Source organism: Apus apus, chromosome 5 (genome assembly GCF_020740795.1).
Source record: "Apus apus isolate bApuApu2 chromosome 5, bApuApu2.pri.cur, whole genome shotgun sequence".
Taxonomy (NCBI): domain Eukaryota; kingdom Metazoa; phylum Chordata; class Aves; order Apodiformes; family Apodidae; genus Apus; species Apus apus.
In genome coordinates, this window is record NC_067286.1 from 748,832 (window position 1) to 768,094 (window position 19,263).

General features: G+C 52.6%; 1 protein-coding gene across 4 annotated transcripts in view; it reads left to right on the forward strand.

Moving 5' to 3' along the window:
* The window catches only part of CCDC9B (coiled-coil domain containing 9B), a 68,308-nt gene that overhangs the window by 15,487 nt on the left and 33,558 nt on the right, over positions 1-19,263 (forward strand). For 2 of the 4 annotated variants that reach the window (XM_051620699.1, XM_051620703.1), the window contains exons 1-4: positions 12,591-12,812; positions 17,449-17,562; positions 18,241-18,345; positions 19,110-19,172. In XM_051620699.1, the coding sequence (XP_051476659.1) occupies positions 12,792-12,812; positions 17,449-17,562; positions 18,241-18,345; positions 19,110-19,172 (303 nt within the window). In that variant the 5' untranslated portion in view covers positions 12,591-12,791. Of the gene's footprint in view, positions 1-12,590; positions 12,813-17,448; positions 17,563-18,240; positions 18,346-19,109; positions 19,173-19,263 lie in introns of those variants that run through there. The other 2 variants (XM_051620700.1, XM_051620702.1) reach the window with 2 other exon arrangements.

Below are 19,263 nucleotides of genomic sequence, written 5' to 3' on the forward strand. Positions count from 1 at the left end.
GCTTAGAATACGCCCTTCCTGCCTTAATGACTTAAATGCCTGAGAGAGTTTAAAGAACAAAAAGCTTTTCCTAATACCGGGGTGGGTGATCATAGGCTGATGCTGGGGGAGAGTTTCCAAGGACAGGCTGCAGGCAGTGCCAGTGTCCCAGCACCATGATCCCTGCTGGGCTGGGCCATAGGGGACCAGCTGGCTTCTCTGAGCCGTGGCCACAGAAATGCTGCTGGCCTGTTAGGATCAGATTTGCTGTGAGGAGCAACTACAGAGTAGCTGGTATTATGTGGCCCTGCAGGAAAGACTGAAACCTGGTGTCTGCTGTAGAGACTGGTTGGCATGAATGTGATGACAAGGACATGGGTGCCATTTCCTTTTCTTTCTTCCGGATGCTAAATAATTCTACAGGCAGCAGGAATGATGACAATAAAGCCAGGGGAGCTGGCAGGATGGTGGGAACAGGCTGAACTGCAGACACCCCCCTGCTGCTGACACAGCCACATCCCACTGCGGGGAGCTTGGCTCAGCCCGTGTGGATGCCTTGTCTGTGAAGCGGGGGTGATCACACTTCCTCACTCCCACAGCTTGGCAGGTTTCCTCTGTGGCCTGCAAAGTATTGACACACGGATTAATTTTGTTTAATTGCCTTTACCCAGGGACTTGAGCAGGGCTGGTGCTCCCAGCTAGCTGTGCAGCACGGGGCTGTTGTTAGGCAGCCGGGGCTGGAGCCGTTGGTCGGGACAGGAGCTGGCTGCTTGCCATGGCAACCCACATCTGAGACCAGCAGCAGCAGGTCCAGCTGTCCCCAGTGTCCCTTCCACGTGCAGGAAGGTGGAGGAGGGTGAGTGGAGGGACAAGGAGAGAGATGACCAAAAAAAATACATTAAAAAAAAAAAGAGAAAAAGGAGGAGCAAAGAGAAAATAGCAAAAGAGGGAGGTGTAGGGTCAGAAATATCACAAAAACCAACAGGCAGTAATGGATACATGTGGAAAAGACAAAAAAGCAGCTGAGTAGAGAAAACGGGAGAGGGGAAACAGATGAATAGGTGACTGGAACAACAATGCGCTGGGGGTGATGTAAGAAGTGGCTGGGGGGGGAGGCAGGTTTATGAAGTTGCTCTGCTGCAAAAAAATCCCCTGTCCTCCAGGACAGCAATTTGCTGCTGCTGACCCTGAGAAACTTAGGGAATCAATCAACTGCTCCCCATTTCACACACACACACAAATAATCCAAAAGCAGGAAGTCTGCTGGCTCAGGGCTTGAGCTGCCCAAGCAGGGCTCAAAACCTCTGCCAGTAAAAGGCCAGAAAGTGCAGGGGAGCCTGGCAAAGATCTCCTCTGCACTGCTTCTGGGAGAGGCAGGGCAAAGATATCCTCCTGTCCTCACAGCTGTTGTCTCTAGGAGGCAGGGTGAGATAGGAAGGTTGCCATGGGCACTGCCTAACAGAGCCCCAGGAGGAGAGTTGGGTATTTTTGACACTAATTGGAATTTGTGGCAATTGAAGACAGATTTCTTACCTCTCCTGCTTGACCTGTGAAAGAGATAAAGAGAGAAAAACTTGGCATTTGAGCTTTGGTGCAATTTTCCTTGAAGCACCTCTTTCCTTTGTTTTGTGTAGCTTGCTGCTTCTGTTCCTGCTGCTCACCACCCACTTGCATTGCTTTTGGAAACAAAAAGCAAATCTTGTCTCTGCAGCTCTCCTCTGGCTCTAGAGAAATCTGATTCAGAAGCAAACACCACATTTCACCTGCTGGGTGTGCAAAGTTTGGAGGTTCCTCCCTTTCCCACCAAAGTCACTAACAAGGCTCCCTGTACCTTTAGGAGCACAAGCCAAGCTCTAGGAGAAGTCCAAGGAGACAGACTAAAGCTTCAGCTCTCTGGACTGGCAGACATGTCTGAGAGCATTTCCTGCTGGGTTTGCTTTGCTCTGCAGGGGCAGCTCAACAGGGCTCATTTCATGCTGCCCTGTCTGACACAGTTCCTTGCAGCACAATTTGTTTTCCTTTGCTGTAAATCAGCATTTCCCCAAGCAGAATGGAGCTGGGCTCCCCATGTCCTGCTGCCTGTCAGCAGAGCTCAGCATGTCACACACTAGAGGGGGCTGGCTGGGCACACCCCAGCGGCCAGAGGCTGTTGGGCCCAGGGCCTGTTGCCATTTAGAATATTCTCACTCTGTGGCCTCTCGGTGCTTGGCCAGTTGGAGACTGGTAGAGCAGATCTCAGTGCCATCTTGGCTGATCCCAAGATTTTACCCCCTTATGGAAAAAAAATACCCAAGAGTGAGCAGGAAGAACGAGCAAATGAGGCTTCTAAATTGTTTTAGGAACATAAATTATTCCCACAAGGCAGTTTCTCCAAGTTGAGGCCATCCTTCTTGCACACAAAATATTACCCCAGAGAAATGTTTCCTGCCCCAATGCCTGACGAGGGGTGAGTGGTCAGGGCAGGGGCAGAGTGGTCTGATCAGTCTCTTTGGATGGGGATGCATCCCTGTGCCCCTTGCTGCAGGCAGTGCTGCCCTGGTGCTCAGGAAAACCACGCTCAAAACTGCCTGCTCACAATGCTGACACCTCCATGGTGTTTTGGACTGTGCAAAGTCACTCACGTTGTGAGTTTCTCAGACAGACAAGCACTTGGGGCCCCTGTGGGCTGGGCAGGGCTGGAGGAGCTGTGGGGCTTTGCAGGCTGCCTGGTCCCCAGCACTGTGCAGTGTCCTGCAGCCAGCTACCTCTGAACCTGGCCTGTCACTGCTCACTGGAACAATGAAATAGCCAGGGTATTTTCAGTCCTCACAGCCAGTGACAGTGTGCCAGGCACCTCCTGTGCTGGCAGATTCCCACGGGTGCAGCAGCAACAGCCCTGGCCTCTTCTGCTCTATAAACCTTCTGTTGTCTCAACCTGTGAAGTTGCTTCCTTAGCCAGAGCAGGTCCGTGTTGGGGCTGGTGCTGTGTTAGCAGCTCCAGCCCCGTTCACCTTCACTGCACACAGCTCATTGTACAGGTGAACGTAGCTACCCACTCTGCAACCTCAGGGGGGTGTAACTGAGAGACAGAAATGTGCTTTAGTAACAGTATGAATGCCAAGGCCTGAGTCAGACCTGTTCATCCCAACAGCCACTCACATCTAGGCTGACCCTCATGCCAAAAACGTTGGTGCCTAGAGGGAAAGGCCTGGATGCAAGGGTTGTCTCCCTTATAGAGATGCTCAGATATGCTCCTGATCTGCAGAGGTCAGATGAACTGGTCCATGACTGCCTTTTTCTGGCTTGTAAGTACCCTGATGCTGTGAATTCTTAGAAGTATAACTTCTGAAAAATTGAGATTTAGTGCTTATTTATTCAAAGCCATTTGTGGCCACTCTGTCTTGGGATGGGCTTGGAGGAGCTGACACCTTCCTAAATGTGTGCATAGTTGTCTGTGCCAGGACGAGCATCCTCCACAGCACATGCCTCAGCATGAGGGATGAGGTTGCAAAGGGACTGAGGAATCAGGCTCATGGGGCTATTTTAATAGCCAATTATTATTTCTGGCCATCACACGTGCCCAGGGTGTGTGCTGGAGCAGGGCCCAGACACAGCATGGGAAGGAGAGGTCCATGCTGGGCCCTGCTCTGCTTCTCAGGGTGCCCATGAGGTCCCTGCAGTGCTGGAAAGCTTCTTGTGGCTGGTGACACAGCCCCATGGGCTGAGGAGGTGCCAGCGTGTGGCAGTTATGTTTCTGGGCACCAGTGCATTGCAAACTGAAGCCAATCACAGTTTGCTGTGTGTTTGAAGGAGCAGGAGGCCCGTAGAGACCCATTTCAGCATTGTCTTGGCAGGGAAAATCTCACTGGAGATACATAGTAGGTATATCGTGCCATTTGCTGCGGGGCCTTGTGCTGGCAGCAGGGCCAGGTTTGCTCTGAGGCAGCCCATGTGTTTGCACCATTCCCCAGCCTGACTGACAGCCAGTTCCCTCAGAGCATCCTGAGATATCCCAGACTAATTCATCCTTTGCATGTAAATATTCTTCTTAGGAAGATTTGGGACATAAATTCTCAGCCTGGGGGTGGCCAGTGCAGGCAAGGGGATAGATAACAAACCTTGGCTGTGGCTGTTACTGAACCTTCTCTAGCTTCAAAATGGTTTGAAAATCATGGCTGCCTTTCAGTGGAACTGAGGATCCTGGAGGTCCTGCCAGGACTTGGCTCAATGCTCATGTGAGATCCAACACTGCAAAACCATGCACCCCCTTTGTCAGGCCTCACATGAAACCCACATTTCAAGCCTGACTCTGGACAATACACTATATCCAAGTGTCTCCCAGCACACTGAAGCCTAACATTGAAATACCCACATCTCTGGAGTGTAGGAAAGGAGATCTGGCTGTGATAATGTGCTCAATGGGGCAAACACCCTCCTTTTAAATGCTAAGAATCAGTAAAGGTGTGGGACCTCTTACCTGGAAGGGGTTGAGTCTTCAGGAAAGCCCTGGCAGGATGTTAGTCCCACTCTCTACCTCCTGTGCCCATCCCAGAAAGGGGAGGTGTTCCCATGTGTTGTCAGTGCTGGTTTGCAGCACACAGGAGCCTGCTAGAGGTGGAGAGAACACGGTGGGCACTGTGGGTCCCTGCTCCAGGCAAGAGCAGCAAGCTGGACGTGGCCCCCCATCGAGACCACCAAGGAGAATATGAAGAGCCTGTGGACTTTTGGAAGTAAACCCCAGAGGATCCAAGAGAGATTGAGAGTTACTCAAAGAGAGTAACTGTTCACAACCCTCTTGCTAGGAAGATGTGGGAGGAAGCAGGACATGGCTGAGAGTCATCAGGCTACTGGTCATCCTGATAGAGAGGGGAGTAAGCCACAAATTTCCTGCAGTACCTGTTGCCTTCTGCTTTTCTCAGCTTGTATCTGCCTCTGGTAGATGCAGGCAGATTGTTGCTGTAAAGAGAGTATTGGAGACCAGCGAGTCTCAGACATCAAGGTTTCATTTCAGAAGGACAGGTCATTAATAAACATGATGAGGAGGACACCAGGAGGCACCACGTGCTTGGGGCTCCAGGCTGCACGGTTTGGCACGGGGAGGGGGGTTGCCTGATGCTGAGGGACATGCAGGTGAGAGACGAGCAGGTCTCTGCTGTCTGTGGTCTAGGAACTTTGTACACACAATCAGAGAACTCATTTTTTGAAACAGGAGGTTTGCTTACACAGGACCTTTCATGTGAAAAAAAGTCTCTTTTCCCGACCTGACATTTCCCCCATGGGAAAAAAAAAAAAATCTTACAAAAGCCCTTCAAGTCCCTGAAGTGCTGTTAGATGGAGGGAGATCCGCCCTTGGATACAGCCCTTGGTGCCCGCAGACACAAGTGTCTGCACTCCCGAGCCCGCAGAGCCTCCTCCGGACGCAGCCGGGCGATGTCGCCGCTGTCGCAGCTCCGGTCTCTCCCTCCCGACCCGCCGGTCCCTCCTCCCGGGGCTCCCGTTTTGCTCGCCCTGGGCAACCAGCGCTGCCGGCTCCCCGAGTTTCGTCTGGCAGCTCTGCAGGCTGGAACTACCTGTGTTCTCACCACCCGGCAGACACAGCCGAGCTGTCAGATACCAGGAGACTCTCGGCCTTGCTTCATCTGAGTTTTCTTGGAGGGAAGTTTGTCTGAGAGCTCCAGGGAGTATTTAACCGTGTGCCCTCCTGCTCCAGCTCTCTGGAGAGGGGACTGTGTTGCTCTTTCTGCCGTGGCAAAACTTGTTGACGAGGTTCCCACCCTCCCTCGTTCGGGTGTGTTAAGGCAGTGCTGACAGATTTCAGGACAAGACAAAGTCTCAGCCTGTGTGAGTCTGTCCACGTCAAGGATAAGAAAATCAGATGAATCACCAGAGGTATCATCTAGGAAGTTTTAACATGGGGACAGCTTTTCATTTTACTACCTTATTCTGTTATTTTTTGTCTTGGTGAATTTAAACTTTGCTGTAATGCCTGCAAAATAGGAGTACTGCAGTCTTGTCAGGGATGGCTTTACATTCCAACCTTAAAATCTAGCTGGGAATAGCAGGGGTGATTTCCCTAAGAACAGTTTGGTGGCTTTGGCAGGTTTCTGGGCTGTTGTGAAGGTGATCATCAAAGCTGCAGTTGGGAATTGGAATAGATATATTAAAGATAAAAGAAGTACCCTGAAATACAACCCTAATCCTGGCTGTTGAGCACAGCACTACCAAGGTCTTCCTCTCTGCCAGGAGAAACTTCTCCAGCCTGTGCAGGGCTGACAGGTCCCAAGAGAGGTCAAGACATCCTGTTGTGTTAGTTGCTGCTCAGTTTCATCCAGGGAAGACCCAGTTGATATTTTTGGAGAGGAAATTGGCTGAAATGGCCTATTTCAGATGGATCAGATGGGGGGATGAAAAGCAAATGTTTTGGCTCAAGAACAAGTAGGAGAGGGGAGGGGGAATGTTCTCTCAAACTGCTGAAATGCTTCTGCTTTCTTTGGTTAGAAACTGAGCTTCAAAAATGCTCAAAATATTTCAGCTGATGCTCCCAGCAAAAGGCATCTTTATGTGTTTGTTCCAAAACTTTTTCAACAAAAGGTTTAAGAAAACAACAAGTCAAAAGAAGGATGTTATTTATCCACATCCTTCTGAAGGTACTGAAGCAAACACAGTATTCTAGGGGGAATGGAAATGGAATTTTTCCTGTTTACAGACCCAATTCTAAACCCTGTATTTCAGCCCACACTAATCCCATGTGTTTGGGCTGCTCAGTGTCCCCAGCCCTGAGCAATGTGGCCACACTGCAGGGACCAACTCAGAAGGGCCACCAAAATGTCCACTCTCCCAGGGGAGGGCAACCTCACTCAGGAGCTCACACAGAGGCCTGAAGTGGCTGCTCAGAGAAAAGAGAGACCAGGACAAGTGCAGATGATGTCTGCCCAGGTGTTTTGCAGGGGATTTTCTGAGTGTGATGTGTCCAGCTGGGAAACTTCCAAGGAGTAATTGTGTGGTCTCTTCTTGGACATTGGTAAATGGGCTATATATACATTTACCACAAGTTGAGCCTCCTCAGCTTCTGCAAGGGTTGAAAGAAGGCAAACATGGCTCAAATTCTGACCACAGCTGGAAGAAGAACCACTGTCTCCAGCTGGGCTTTAATTCACCCTCTTGAATAATGATTTCCATCCTGCTGGAATATGGATCATTTACAATTTCAAGAGTTTTCTGCCACTTGAGTGAAGCACTCAGCCAGGCAGGCACAGCACAGCAAGTGTCTGCAAGAGCTTCACATACCTCCACCCTTTCTCTCCACCCAAGTATTAATTATTGTTGAACTGGTCTTTGAATACTTAATTGCCACCTTGACTCCCATTTTCATCTCCTCCCTTTGCAAGTGTCTCTGTGCCTCTTGTGCACTTTCCCTGGGCTTGTTCTCCAAATCAGCTCTGCACCTTAACCCTGCACAAGAAAATCCTGTGTCCTGCCAGCTGAGCCTAAAGTGACCCCATGCAGCACCAGGGAGAGGTGACCCCACTGGAGTCCACGGAGAGTCTTCAGTCTGGGTTAGACCCTGGAGACAAGGTTGGTCTCTGGACCTTGCTTTTGAATTCTGCAGGCAAAGGAAAATGAAATGGTTTGTTAGGTTTTAATTGAGCTTGGGTGGGATGAGAGGCACCCATGGCCTGGAGAAGAGCTGCTGAGTTTGCCACTTGTTTTTCTTGCAGCACCCTGGGCATGTTGCCCTGGTGAAGCCCCAGAGCAACCCAGTGTAGAATAATTTTGACTTTTGGTGTTCACAAGAGGCATATGATGGTGTCAGGAGCCAGTTGGTCTTGGCATGCTCAGTTGCAGCTTGCAAACTGCAAGTTACAGGCCATGGGGCTACCCATGTCCTCCTGAATCTGGGCTGAAGCCATGGGCTGGAATGGGAAAAATCCCTTGGTCCCTGCTGATGACAGCTTCCAGCCAGGGAGAGCCAGTTGCTGTCTGCAGCTCTCCATTCTTTCCCAAGGACCACATTTCCATAAAAGATGAAAATAACCTGCTTGACTGGCTGCCCCGGCCACCTTCCACAGCCTGGCACCCTTCCCAAGGCTGGGCTGTGTGTCCTGAATCTGAAGGCTGGGTTAGCAAATGGGGTCAGCAAACCTGCATTTGGCCCTGCTGTGCATGCCCCCAAACTAGAAAGAACTAAGAGGACATACCCTCCTATTGTTCACCCAGCTCCACAGGCCCTACACTAGAATTGCACGTTTTTCAGGAGCAGAAAATGTCAGGTGAGGTGATGAGGTCATGAGTTATTTCAGGTGGCATTCAACACAGGGTAGGCAGAGAGTTCACCCACAGGACTTGGGCCAAGAACCTGCAGGCTGGGATGCTGTGTACAGAGGGGACAAACTTGTCCTTCAAGGGGAACAGGGCTGCTCTGTGTATCCTGAGAGGCTTCTGTGGTGGTGTCAGGAGTGGTTTTGCTGTGGGAAGCACCAACAGGCAGCTCTGACCTTCACTGATTTGAAGCAGGACCTCGGGTTTATGTCCTTTAACTAGCTTTGGTAGTTCTCATTTTAATTGTACATTGATACAAGTAAAAATGAATGTCTCAGCAGCCCTTTGATCCCTCCAACTAAAGCAGGTTTCTGGCTGGTCCCTCCTCCCAGTCTAGGGAATTTGCTGACCTGTCTCCTGGCTGCTGGAGGAAACGCCTCAAATGCCTTTTTGTCCTGCAGTCACAGGTGGCTGAAGGGCCAGAGCAGGGGATAAGGGAGGGAGGCAAAGGCAGGGTTTGCTTATTGCAGGGACTTTGCTATGTGGTTGATACAAGAGGTTCCTCCAGGCTGCTGGGAAGCTCTTCTTTGATATTCTGCACGTTCCCACCCTGTGTATGACAGGCCTGGGAAGGGGTTGTTAGTTTTGCCCAGGAGCCTCGGGCAGCGTGATTTGGGCTCATGGCTGCTCAGGGCAGCTTGCAGGAGCACCTCTGAAACTCGGCCAGGTGGCTCATCTGCAGCCCCCATGCATGATACCAAAACAGCCTCCCAAAACAGGCAGAGTTCAGGCTCCTTCTGCAGCGGGCTCCTTGGCAGCTGGCTCCCACTTCTCCCAGCAGTTCCTGAGTGCCATCTGTTGACTAAACAGTGATCATGCAAAAAATGGAGAGGAGCCAAGATGCAAACGGGTGAAGTGCACTTGGGAAAAGTGGGACCTAGTGGCTTTGGAGGAGTTTCCCAGAGTGCAGAAGGAAAAGAAAGGAGGGTTTCAAGCCAAGGTAGTTCCTGCTGGTGAAAGGGCTGATGGAGGGATGCCAGGAATGCTTCTTGAAGCAGTCAGGTTTGGGTTTATTGAGGAATCAGATTCTTTCCTTCAGCCTTGGTGTAAGGTAGAGAGACAGAGAAGAAACAAGCAGTCTTGCTGTGAACATGTGGGACAATACTTCCTGCAAGCCACTGAATGATGTTCTGAAGCAAGGAGGTTGTAGACTCCTGTCAGAGATGGTTCTTTGTGCTGAAACTGGTCAGGGAGAAGCTTTGCAGCACCCAGCTAGAGAAAGGGACTATTTCACTGTCATGAGCACAGGTCATTGCCCTGATTTCCTTCCTTTGCTCCAGAGAAACCTCCAGCAAACTTTGCCCTGTGTGGAGAGCAGGGGCTCCAAGTAGGCAGCTGGAGGCTGTGCTTCAGGGACGTCAGCCAAGCCCTTCTGTAGCTCAGGCCTGGCAGGGCAATGCTGCAAGAATCCCCTTGTGTCCTCTGGATTCCTCCAGCTTTCAGGCTTTCCTGAAGGCAAGCTGCTGTCCACTGCAGGGACTGCTCCTTCAGGGGCTGCCAGCAGCCAGCAGGAGCTGATACATCCCCTGTCTGTGAGCCAACCTGGGGTCTCAGCCCCGTGGCTCCTGGGCTGAGTGGGCGTCTGAGATAGCACAAGCCAGGCCACAGCAGCCAGAGCACCATAAATAGCCCAGATCAGGCCATCCTGATTATTAAAGGTCTTCTGGCTATTTCAGAAGAATAAAGAAATTAACTCAAGGGGTGGTGGGCAAATTCCTGGGTGATGAATTAAGCTGGTTTCTCCAAACCTCCTTCCTGTTGCACATGGATGTAATAGACACTTGCTGGCTGAAGTTCTTCATCAAGCTGGGAATGCTGGGAAATTGCTGCCACCAGCTGCCCGAAGGAGCAGTACTGATGTGCTTCAGCCTCTGAGGGGGGTGTGTGAACAGCACTCAGTGTGGCCTGAGGTCCTGCAGCACCCCTGAGATGTCATGCATCCAGCACACCCTTCTCACGGGAGCAGGAGACCGGGGACCATTTTGGCTCCTCTCCTTCCCAAGTGACAGACCTGTGGGTATTGGTGCTCCCTGGTGCCAGGATGCTTGTCCTGAAGGATTAGCCTTACCCTGAGGTCAGCGCAGGCCCCGTGGGAAGGCAGGGCTAATCCTGGGGCTGACACTGCCCTGGAGAGCAAATTAGAGGACTTGGCAGTTCAGAGCAAGCCCTCAAGTTGGGGCCAGCCTGGGTGTTATTGCAACCCTTTCTGGCCATGACTCCAGGAATAAGCAAATACATGTGCATGTATATAACCCCATAATGCTCAGCATATTTATAAGGTCCTGTTTTCTGTGTCCTGTGAGAGTCTCAAGAGCACAAACAGGTCCCCAAACCAACCTGTTCTGCCCCACTGCTGAAGCTGCAGGTGCTGCTCCCTTGACTGGGCCCTTTTGCCCCTGGGTTTCTGTGTCGAGCATTCATCTTCTCATCTGTCCCAGATGATGATGCAAAAGCAGATGCTTGTCATTCATGCCACTCAGACATGGTAAAAGACAGCTGAGAAATGACAGATCTTTGTGTGGAGGGCAGTGGGGTGGCCAACACTGCCCTGGGGGAAACTGCAGCTCTGCAGAGACATTAGCCAGGGCACAGGTGTTTGGGGGCTCTTCATGCCTGCTCATGGCACTGCTTGTTGCTGGCAGAGCTGGGATGCCACGGCTATGAGGTCTGCAGAAACTCCTTGCCAGCACTTGGCTTATGCTTTGACAGCTCGGGCATGACATGGTCCCCTAGCTACTGTGACCCATGTGTGGCACAATGGACCCTTCTGTATGTGGTGGTGACTCTGCTCCATGCAAAGAACCCGGGACAATGCTGTGGATTTCGGATGACCTGGCCCCGGGTGTCAGCAGCATGTGCAGGCTCCTCCAGCTCTGGGACATGGCTGCTGTACCACTAGGATCAGGAACCATTGCTGGAAAGAGTTTCCATAAGCACTGGCTCCTTGACTCAGCCCAGCAGCATCTGCTGGGGCTGATCTCATCCCCACAGCCACCAGCCCAACCAAAAATGGGCCATCATTCCACCCTCACAAGGGACTGTGCCAGCTTGGAAACCCAAGGCAGCACCATCCTCCCAGCTCCCCTGTGTTCCCAGGGCAAGGAAAAGCCCTGTGTGGCTCCTCCTGTGCAGGGTTTTCCATCACAAACCTCTTGACAAGCCCTTGGGCTCTAGCAAAGCTCTTGTGTCTTTTTCCCAGTTTTCCTTCCACAGCAGAGTCTTCATTTTCTTCTTCAAGTGTGAATCCAGAGGCACTGCCTGGGAAATGGTTTCAGTTTCCTTTCATCATCTGAGTAGCTACTAATTAATATGGGTCAGTCTTTCCCTCTAAGTGCTTTTACTAAGCCATTCTTCCAGCTCCTTTAGTGCCTTAGCTCTGATCTCCAATGGCTGGAGTTTCATGCAGAGACAGGAAAATCCAGAGCTCCTCACAGTCTTTTGAAGGCTTCCCTTGAACCACGCTGGATTTTGAGTTGAACTTCTTGGGTTGACCTGCTCAAAGTCTTAGAGAGGATAGGTGCCAGCAGCAGACCTGCTCCTTTTTAAATGCTACAACGTCCAAACATTGCAGGGCCCTCTTGAAAGTTGGGGTGTGCGTTGGCCCTTGGGAGATGAAATATTCCCTGGTGTGCTTCCATCTCCTGTTCACCTCTTGCCAGATCTGAGTCCCTCAGAGGCTGAGGGAAAGGGTCTGTGCTGAAGGTGGACATAGCACAGAGCCAGGACATGGTGCCCAGATAAGGGTTTGAGTGCAGCACCCTGAGATTGCAGCAGGCAAATGCTGCCTGTTTTCTCAAAGCCCCACTCTTTGTGACTCTTCTGGGGGTCCCAGACTTATGGGGGGGGCCCCTCTTCTTTGACCATGCTAGTCATGGTGCTGGAGGTTAATGCCCACCCCACAGTATCTCTTCTGCTCCCTCCCTGAAAGAAAGGCATGTTTGAAAAGCAGGGCAATAATTCCCGGAAAATAACAAAATTAAATAGAAAAAGGCAAGCCTGGCACTTTTTCCCCCACGAAGGCCCTCGTACCTACTGACACCGGCAAGACCTTGAGGACCCCAGGTACTTTCCCGGTTCCCTGCCAGGTGTGCATCTAGCCAGGCACGACAAACACCGCGACCCCATCCACGACCACCAAGTGAAGTCAAGCTGTTTGCCTGATCCGTTCTCCATTGTTCCCCCCGGCTTTTCCCCGCTTTGAACCAGGGCTTGTGGCATCAGGAAGTTAAAAGGAGTCAGGAGGGGGTGGAGAGGGGTGAAGGGGGGGGGGGGGGGGGGAAAGGGGGAGTGTTTCTTTTAAAAAGAGAGTGAGATTGGAGAGGAGGACACAGGCACTCAAAACCCTGTCTGTGCTTGGTATATTAGGCAGCCAGTGCTCTTGGCTGGGAGCCCAGACGAGGCTTTTGTAATCAAAACATGATCTTGTGTGCTGTGCAACCAGTGCCGAGAAGGGCCGTCTGATGGCTCTCCTCCTCTTTTAGCTCTGCTCTGGAATCCGCCCGGCGTCGCCGCCGATGTCCAACATGCACCGAGCTGTGAGTGCTGCCGCTGCGGGGCCCGGGGGGGCGCGGGGCGGTGGGTCCCTCACCCCAAAAGGCCACGGAGGGACCTGCACTTGCTCCCTTCAGGGTGGCCTTGCGGTGGCTGCCGCTTTGTTGTTTTTCTTCCCCTGGCGGGGCTGCCGGCAGGCTCCGGCAGCACAGGGGGCAGGCAGCGCCGCGGGAGGGGGGTGCTGGGGGGTGGATTTGGGGTGCCGGGGCTTGCATGTCCATCACCGGGGCAGGTGGCAGTGGCTGGGTCAGGACAATGTGCCTCCCGGGAGGGTGGGAGACGCGGGGGGGATGACACCCAGACACCCGGGCAGTGCTGGATGTTGCCCATCCCAGCAAGGGCTTCAGCAGCAGCTGTCAAGCCACAGGATATATCTTAAAAAGAGCGGATGCGTTTGCTTACGCAGAAGAGGGTTAGTTCAGGGCCCTGCTCCTCTCTCCTCTTCCCTCCCCGCCCCCCCCCACCCCCCCACCCCTCCGCCTTCTGTCATGCTGGCTTTTCCAACCCCTCTGCCTCCGAGGTCTCAAGCGGTAGAAGGAGGCGACCGTGGAACTGTGCGGGCAGGCACCGCAGGCAGAGCCAGGCTGCAGCGAGGTGTCCCCGCGGCTCCCGAGGAGAGTGCGTGTGCCTCCCAGGAGTGGGGGTCACGGAGGGAGGTGTCCTCGCTGAACTGAAGCACGAAGCCTCTCGCTCTCCGTTTCTCCTGCTGTGACATTTTTATTCGGGATAGAAAGAGGCCTCTCGTTCTGCAGCTTCCTCGCTGTGCCTTGCTATCAGGAGGCACTGGGCTCGGCTGCTCCCTGGTTCCAAGCCATGGCACGTTTGTTCTGCCAAAGCCATTTATAACTCCCTGTCCCTGTGACATACGGGCACCTTGGCTCCCCGGAAGAGCTTTGCTCCGGGGAGGGCACGGCGGAGCCAGTTTTCATCCCAAACATCAGCTTCAGCAGGGGCTGGGGATTCGTTCCAGAGGCAGAGCAGAGGGCACGTCCCCCCCGGCTGGCTCGGGGCGGTGGCTGACCAGCAAACGCTGACTTGGCTTAACTGGACAATGGGCGAGCCCCGGGCAGCTGCTGCGTGGGCTCCAAAGGCTGCTGAGAACCCCCAGGCTGCCCCACCAGCCCAGGGACCACCTCTCCCCCCCGCCCCAGCTCCCCAGCATCGCTGGGTCAGGTCGTGCAGAGAGAAACAGGTTAACACCTTCATTTATAAAGGGGAGGAGAAGCGCTGAATACCAGCAAAACTTGGCTCCCAGTGACTTGTTTCTAGCTGGAAATGGAGAGACCCCCCCTCCCCCCGACACTAGCTGTGCTGCAACGTTGACAAAACGCTGACGAACGCGCAGCCTCAGCGGGGAGGGAGGACAGCCTGGCAGGTCTGCTCCATCTTTTGCCTTTGAAAAGAGAAGGGCAACAAATACAATCTCTGCAGGAATTATTAAATTCTCCCTGAGCCGGTAGCTCTGTCAGTCGTCCTTCAAAGGAACTGGAAGATGAAAGGGGTGTGTTTGAGGGCATGCACCACTTTGATCCCACCCTCGAGCAGCCAACACCCCAGCACTCAGCAAACAGCAAACCTGCCAATTTAGCGCTCGCAAAACAGCTTCTGTTCAGGTAAACACTGAATTCAGCCTTAATCAGCCTTGCAAAATGGCCATGAAAGTGTATCCACCCACACGTACAATATTCTCACCTGTCGCCTACCCAGAGGTAGGCCTGTTTCATTCTCCCACAGACCTTGACAAAATCCCATTGTCCAGCAGAAGAATGTGTGGAGTTGGTTTAAATGTCCCTGTTGTTCCAGCTGAGCACAGGTGTGTGGCTGTGTCTGGGCAGAGCGGCCCTTGGAGGGGCTGTTAAATCAGCACTCCCCACCAGGGATACCAGTGCAGATGTGCTAGTGCAGGATCTGAGGTCTGCTCTAGCAAACCGGTTTTCCTGCCTTCCCCCTCTCTGGTTCCTGACATCCAACACACCTCCTCTGTGATGGTATCATGTTTTCAACCTTTAGTCCCTTTTCTCCAAAGAACATTACCTAGGCAGACTTCTCCCCCCATCCAGCCTTATTCTTTGCAGGTCAAGCACGGGTCTGCTTGATCAGAGCTGAAATGTAGTTAGTTTGGGTTTTTTTTTTCCATGCAAAGGCCCTGAATGGAAGCCCTAGGGCTGCAGGGATGTGTGGTGGTTCAGCAGCTGGATCCCTTCCTTGGAAGGTGAATGCTGGTCATGTACACAGGGTAAGATTTGGGAGTCCTGGTTCCCAAGAGGCCTGTGGAAGAGCAGTGATGCCAACCCTTGGCTGAAATCCCATGTGCTACCTGGAGCTATTTTCCATAGGGCCAGCTGATCAAGCATGCCCATTTTCTTACTTGGTGTCCATCTCCGGGTATCTGAAAACCTTCCCATTTTAAGGAGGTAATTCCTGCAGCTCATCTAAAACCTTGTGCTTTCAGATGAGCAAGTTATTCCCATCCAGGCAAAATGCTACATGGCACACAAGAAATCAAGGCTCATTTTCATTTGTGCCTCTTTGGTACTGGCACACTATAAACATGTAGATCTTCAGGAGGCTGGAGCTCCTGTACATTGCTGGATAGGCTTCACAAATGGAGCTGGGAGCGTCGAGCAGAGTCAAAGACTTTAGCATCTGAGGTTTTACTCTTTGCCTTCAAGCTCTGTGCTTCTCACTGCGTGCTTGATCATCCAAGGAAAGGCTGTGTTAGACAGCACCCCTTCATCCCCTCCTTCTGGCCTCTGCTGCTCCACTTTTTCCTCTGGTGATCTTGTTAGGACCAGACAAAAGCCAACTTGATGTCTCCAGGAGAAACCCTCCCAGGAGAAGGCTTTGCAAGCCCCTTGGCCACCGCTGGCAGCTCAGCCCTGAGGAGCCTCACTGCTGGCAAGAGGGCACCCTGGGTGTCAGGACCAGATCCCCTGTCCCCAGCTGCTATGGCTGACCCGTGACGTGTCCTTCCCTGGAGGAGGTCACACCTGCTATGTCATGATTAATGAAGTAGAAACCCCTCCAGCCTGGGCAGAAGTTCTTCCCAGCCTTGAACGCCACAGATCCTGCAGCAGAGGATGATTCTGGGGATTCTGCCCTTGGGATGGGCAGAGCTGTTGGCTCTGAGGAGATGCAGGCAGCAGAAATACTGGCAGGGATGTGAACGTGGGGAAACCAAGAGCTGTCCTGAGGGCCCTGGTGTTTTTAGGAGGAATCTGGTGGGAAGCCAGCAGCGATGGGCAAAAACCCATGCCTTGCCCATGCACTGCGAGCAAAAACACTTTACTGTTGGGGGAGGTTGAATCGATTTTATTTTCCAATTAATTTTCTTTTTGACTTGTTCCTGCTCTGGCCTCCTTCCCCTCTCTTCACTTTGCCTCCACGGAGGCACCACTGGGACGGGGCTGGGGAAGCTGCCAGGGCTTGGGTGGAAGGTGGGGCCCCTCTCCCTGCCCCCTGGCTGGGGCTAAGGTGCCCTGAGCAGGGCCCAATACCGGCCCCGAGGCCATTGGCAGGTCCAGGGGTGGGAGCAGGCTGGTCAAGCACAGCACCTCGGTGAGGCAACGCTGGCCCCAAAGGGTGTTGGCACACCAACCTCCTCGCCAGCCCTCAGGGATCATCAGTACGCCTTCCTGCCATGCTCTGGCTGTTTCCCCTTCATAGGGACACAACCCTTGAGGGTCACCTGCAGGAGCAACATCTAGTTGTAGTGAGATGGGCGATGGTTTCGTTATATTTGCTTCTTGTCTCCTCCCAACTTTCCCAGCACTGTGGGCAACGTGCCTTGTGCAGTGCAGCTGGATTTGCTGCAGTGCTCCTGGTGCACATTCACTGCACAGGGCCAAGTGGCAAAGGTGGCAGGTGGGGGTGACCTGGTGGTGGTTGGAGATGCAATCCCAGGAAAACAGGTATTGAGGCATGCAGCGCCTGCTCGGAGACTTGGGGTTCCTTTCTCCCCAGTCTCACTTCGTCCTTTCCTGCTCTCTGTGTGAGCAGAAGAGAGGGAGCATGAGATCTCTGCAGTGTGCAGATCCCATGCTGATAAGGAGAGCACAAAAGTGCTGCTTAAAAATAAATGTGTAGTGCCTTGGAGATCTCAGCCTGGTCACCTTGCTCTTCATGCAAACACCGGGCAGACACTAGACAACATGGATCAGCTTGCTGCAGCTGATACCCATCAGCAGTAATTTTCACTAGACACTGCTTGTCACTAGAGTTTAAGAAATCCAATTTGTTATCCCTGTGTGTAACCAAGGTGCTCTCGGAATGTAAATGGAGGGGAACTGATGTGCCTCAGAACACCTGAGCCAACAGCAGGGAGAGGTGTCATTTCCTGCATGCAGCTAAGCAGAGTGTTAACTCTGGAGCCTACTGACAGTTATCACAGTGGGACATCAGCTTTCTGCTCTGCCTCATTGCTGAACAAAAACTGTAGGATAATAGGTCAGTTCCATCAGGAAAAATTGTTTACAAGACGCAATATTCTTTTTAATGGAGACCCAAGGAGAGAAATGGTGGGGAAAGTCTCTTCCACTTCCCACCCTGTCCAAGCAGAAGGAACAGGTTTCATCCTACTGGTGTGATGACTGAGGAGATCTTTGCTCCTCCTGTTTCCAGGATGCTGCTGTGGATGATGCAGTGTTGAGGAAGAAAGAGCAGAAAGATGTTGAACTCGATAAGAAAATCCTGGCTTTGCGGAAGAAGAACGAGGCGCTCATCCGAAGGTACCAGGTGAGTCTGCAGGGTCTGACTTTCCCCAGCTCCCTCTGGGAGTCTGAAACAATGTGAAGAAGTTGGCCAGCAGTGTCAGGGTGACCTTGTCACCGGTGCCATTTTTGCATGGGAAAGCCCTCGGAGCAGGTGGGCAGAGCTCTGCCTTTAGCTCCAGCCCCTGGATTGGAGTGGCCAGCAGGCTGGCTGATGCTTGCCTTGCTGCTGCAGCATCTCCTCTCACCCTGCTGTTTTCCTCTCTCTACATCACACCTTTCCCATGACTTCACCTCATACTGGCCCTAGAATAGCCAAGGGGCCATGGGGCTTGTGCACATCCCTCCCTTTCTGCAGGCCTGGTCTGTCTTCCAGCCTCTTCACATGTCCTATATCCAGTATTTCACAAAATTCAGACGGATCATCTTCCCTGCCTGACAGGAGGGGACTCCTGTCCTCTGTTCTTGCTTCCCACTCCATGTGCTGAGACCAGACCCCACAAAAGACTCTTGTGTCCACAAGAGGTTTACTAAGGTGCCTGTGGCAGAGGGACAGTTAATGCAGGTCACAGCAAGGGCACATGGATGGGACACAAGTTCTTAGAGATGGGGTGGGTCCATGTAGGAGAAATCCTAAACAGGAAAATGGGCATCTGTGGACATCCAGGCACAGGCAGATGATAAGGATCTATCCACGTTTCAGGAAATAGAAGAGGACAAGAAGCGAGCTGAGCAGGAGGGGATGGCAGTTACCTCCAGGAGACCCAAGCAGGATGGACTCACTATTACCATCACCAAGGCTCACAATGTAAGTGCTGCCTCTCCTTCACCAGGGCCAGCTCCCACTCCAGTCCTACCTCAGCAAAGTGACATTTCTGAACGAGAAAGCCTCCACAGCAAAGCTTTTCCAGGCACAGGCCTTAGCTCCAAAGCCCTCACAAAAGGATGTGAAAACTCTGCAGGGATGTGTGCTCAAAGTGATTTTACATGTTCAGCACGAATCTCCAGCCATGTCCAGGAACCTCTGCCCAAACACAGAGAATTAACAGGCAAATGGATGAATGTGTGAACAGTTATGCTTGGTCTTGGCTGGGTCCCAGGAGTCAACATTGCAGCAAATGTGTAGGCAGAACCTCCCAGGTGTGTGTGTGTGTCACCAGGGGCATCAGGAACACCTCTCAGGTTGCCTGTAGGCTGGGCAGTGTCATGATCTCCTCAGGCTTTGTGAGTGAGCAAAGCAAGGACCTCCTGGTTGCTCTGGGGCTCCCCACAACTGGGGCAGAGGTTACAAGCCCCAGACTTCCTTCCCAACTGGACCAAATCTGTGTCTGACAAGCCCTGTCCACCCCTCCTGGCAGTGTGGGGCTTGGTAACCCCCAGCCAGTCCTGCTGTGACCCTGACTGAAGAGGTCTGCTGGAGCTGGGTGGTGCTGAGCCAGCCCAGCCTCCCCCTGCACAGGCTGCAGCCCTGGGCTGTTAGAGCCAGCCTGGTGCATCCCTCGCTTCCCCAGCTCTTCGGGCCCTCGCTGTGCTCTGGAGGTGCTCTGTTGCACACATTTTTCTCTCATACAGGACCTGAAAGATGCAATTACCCAGACTGAACACTATGGACAAGATAGCCCAGCCCTCTCGATGGTGAGCACCACTCTCAGGAGCCATCCACTTGGCCTCCAAGGCCATCTCCATCAGGCCTTAGGCTTTCCCGAGCTAACTCAGAGTGCTGCAG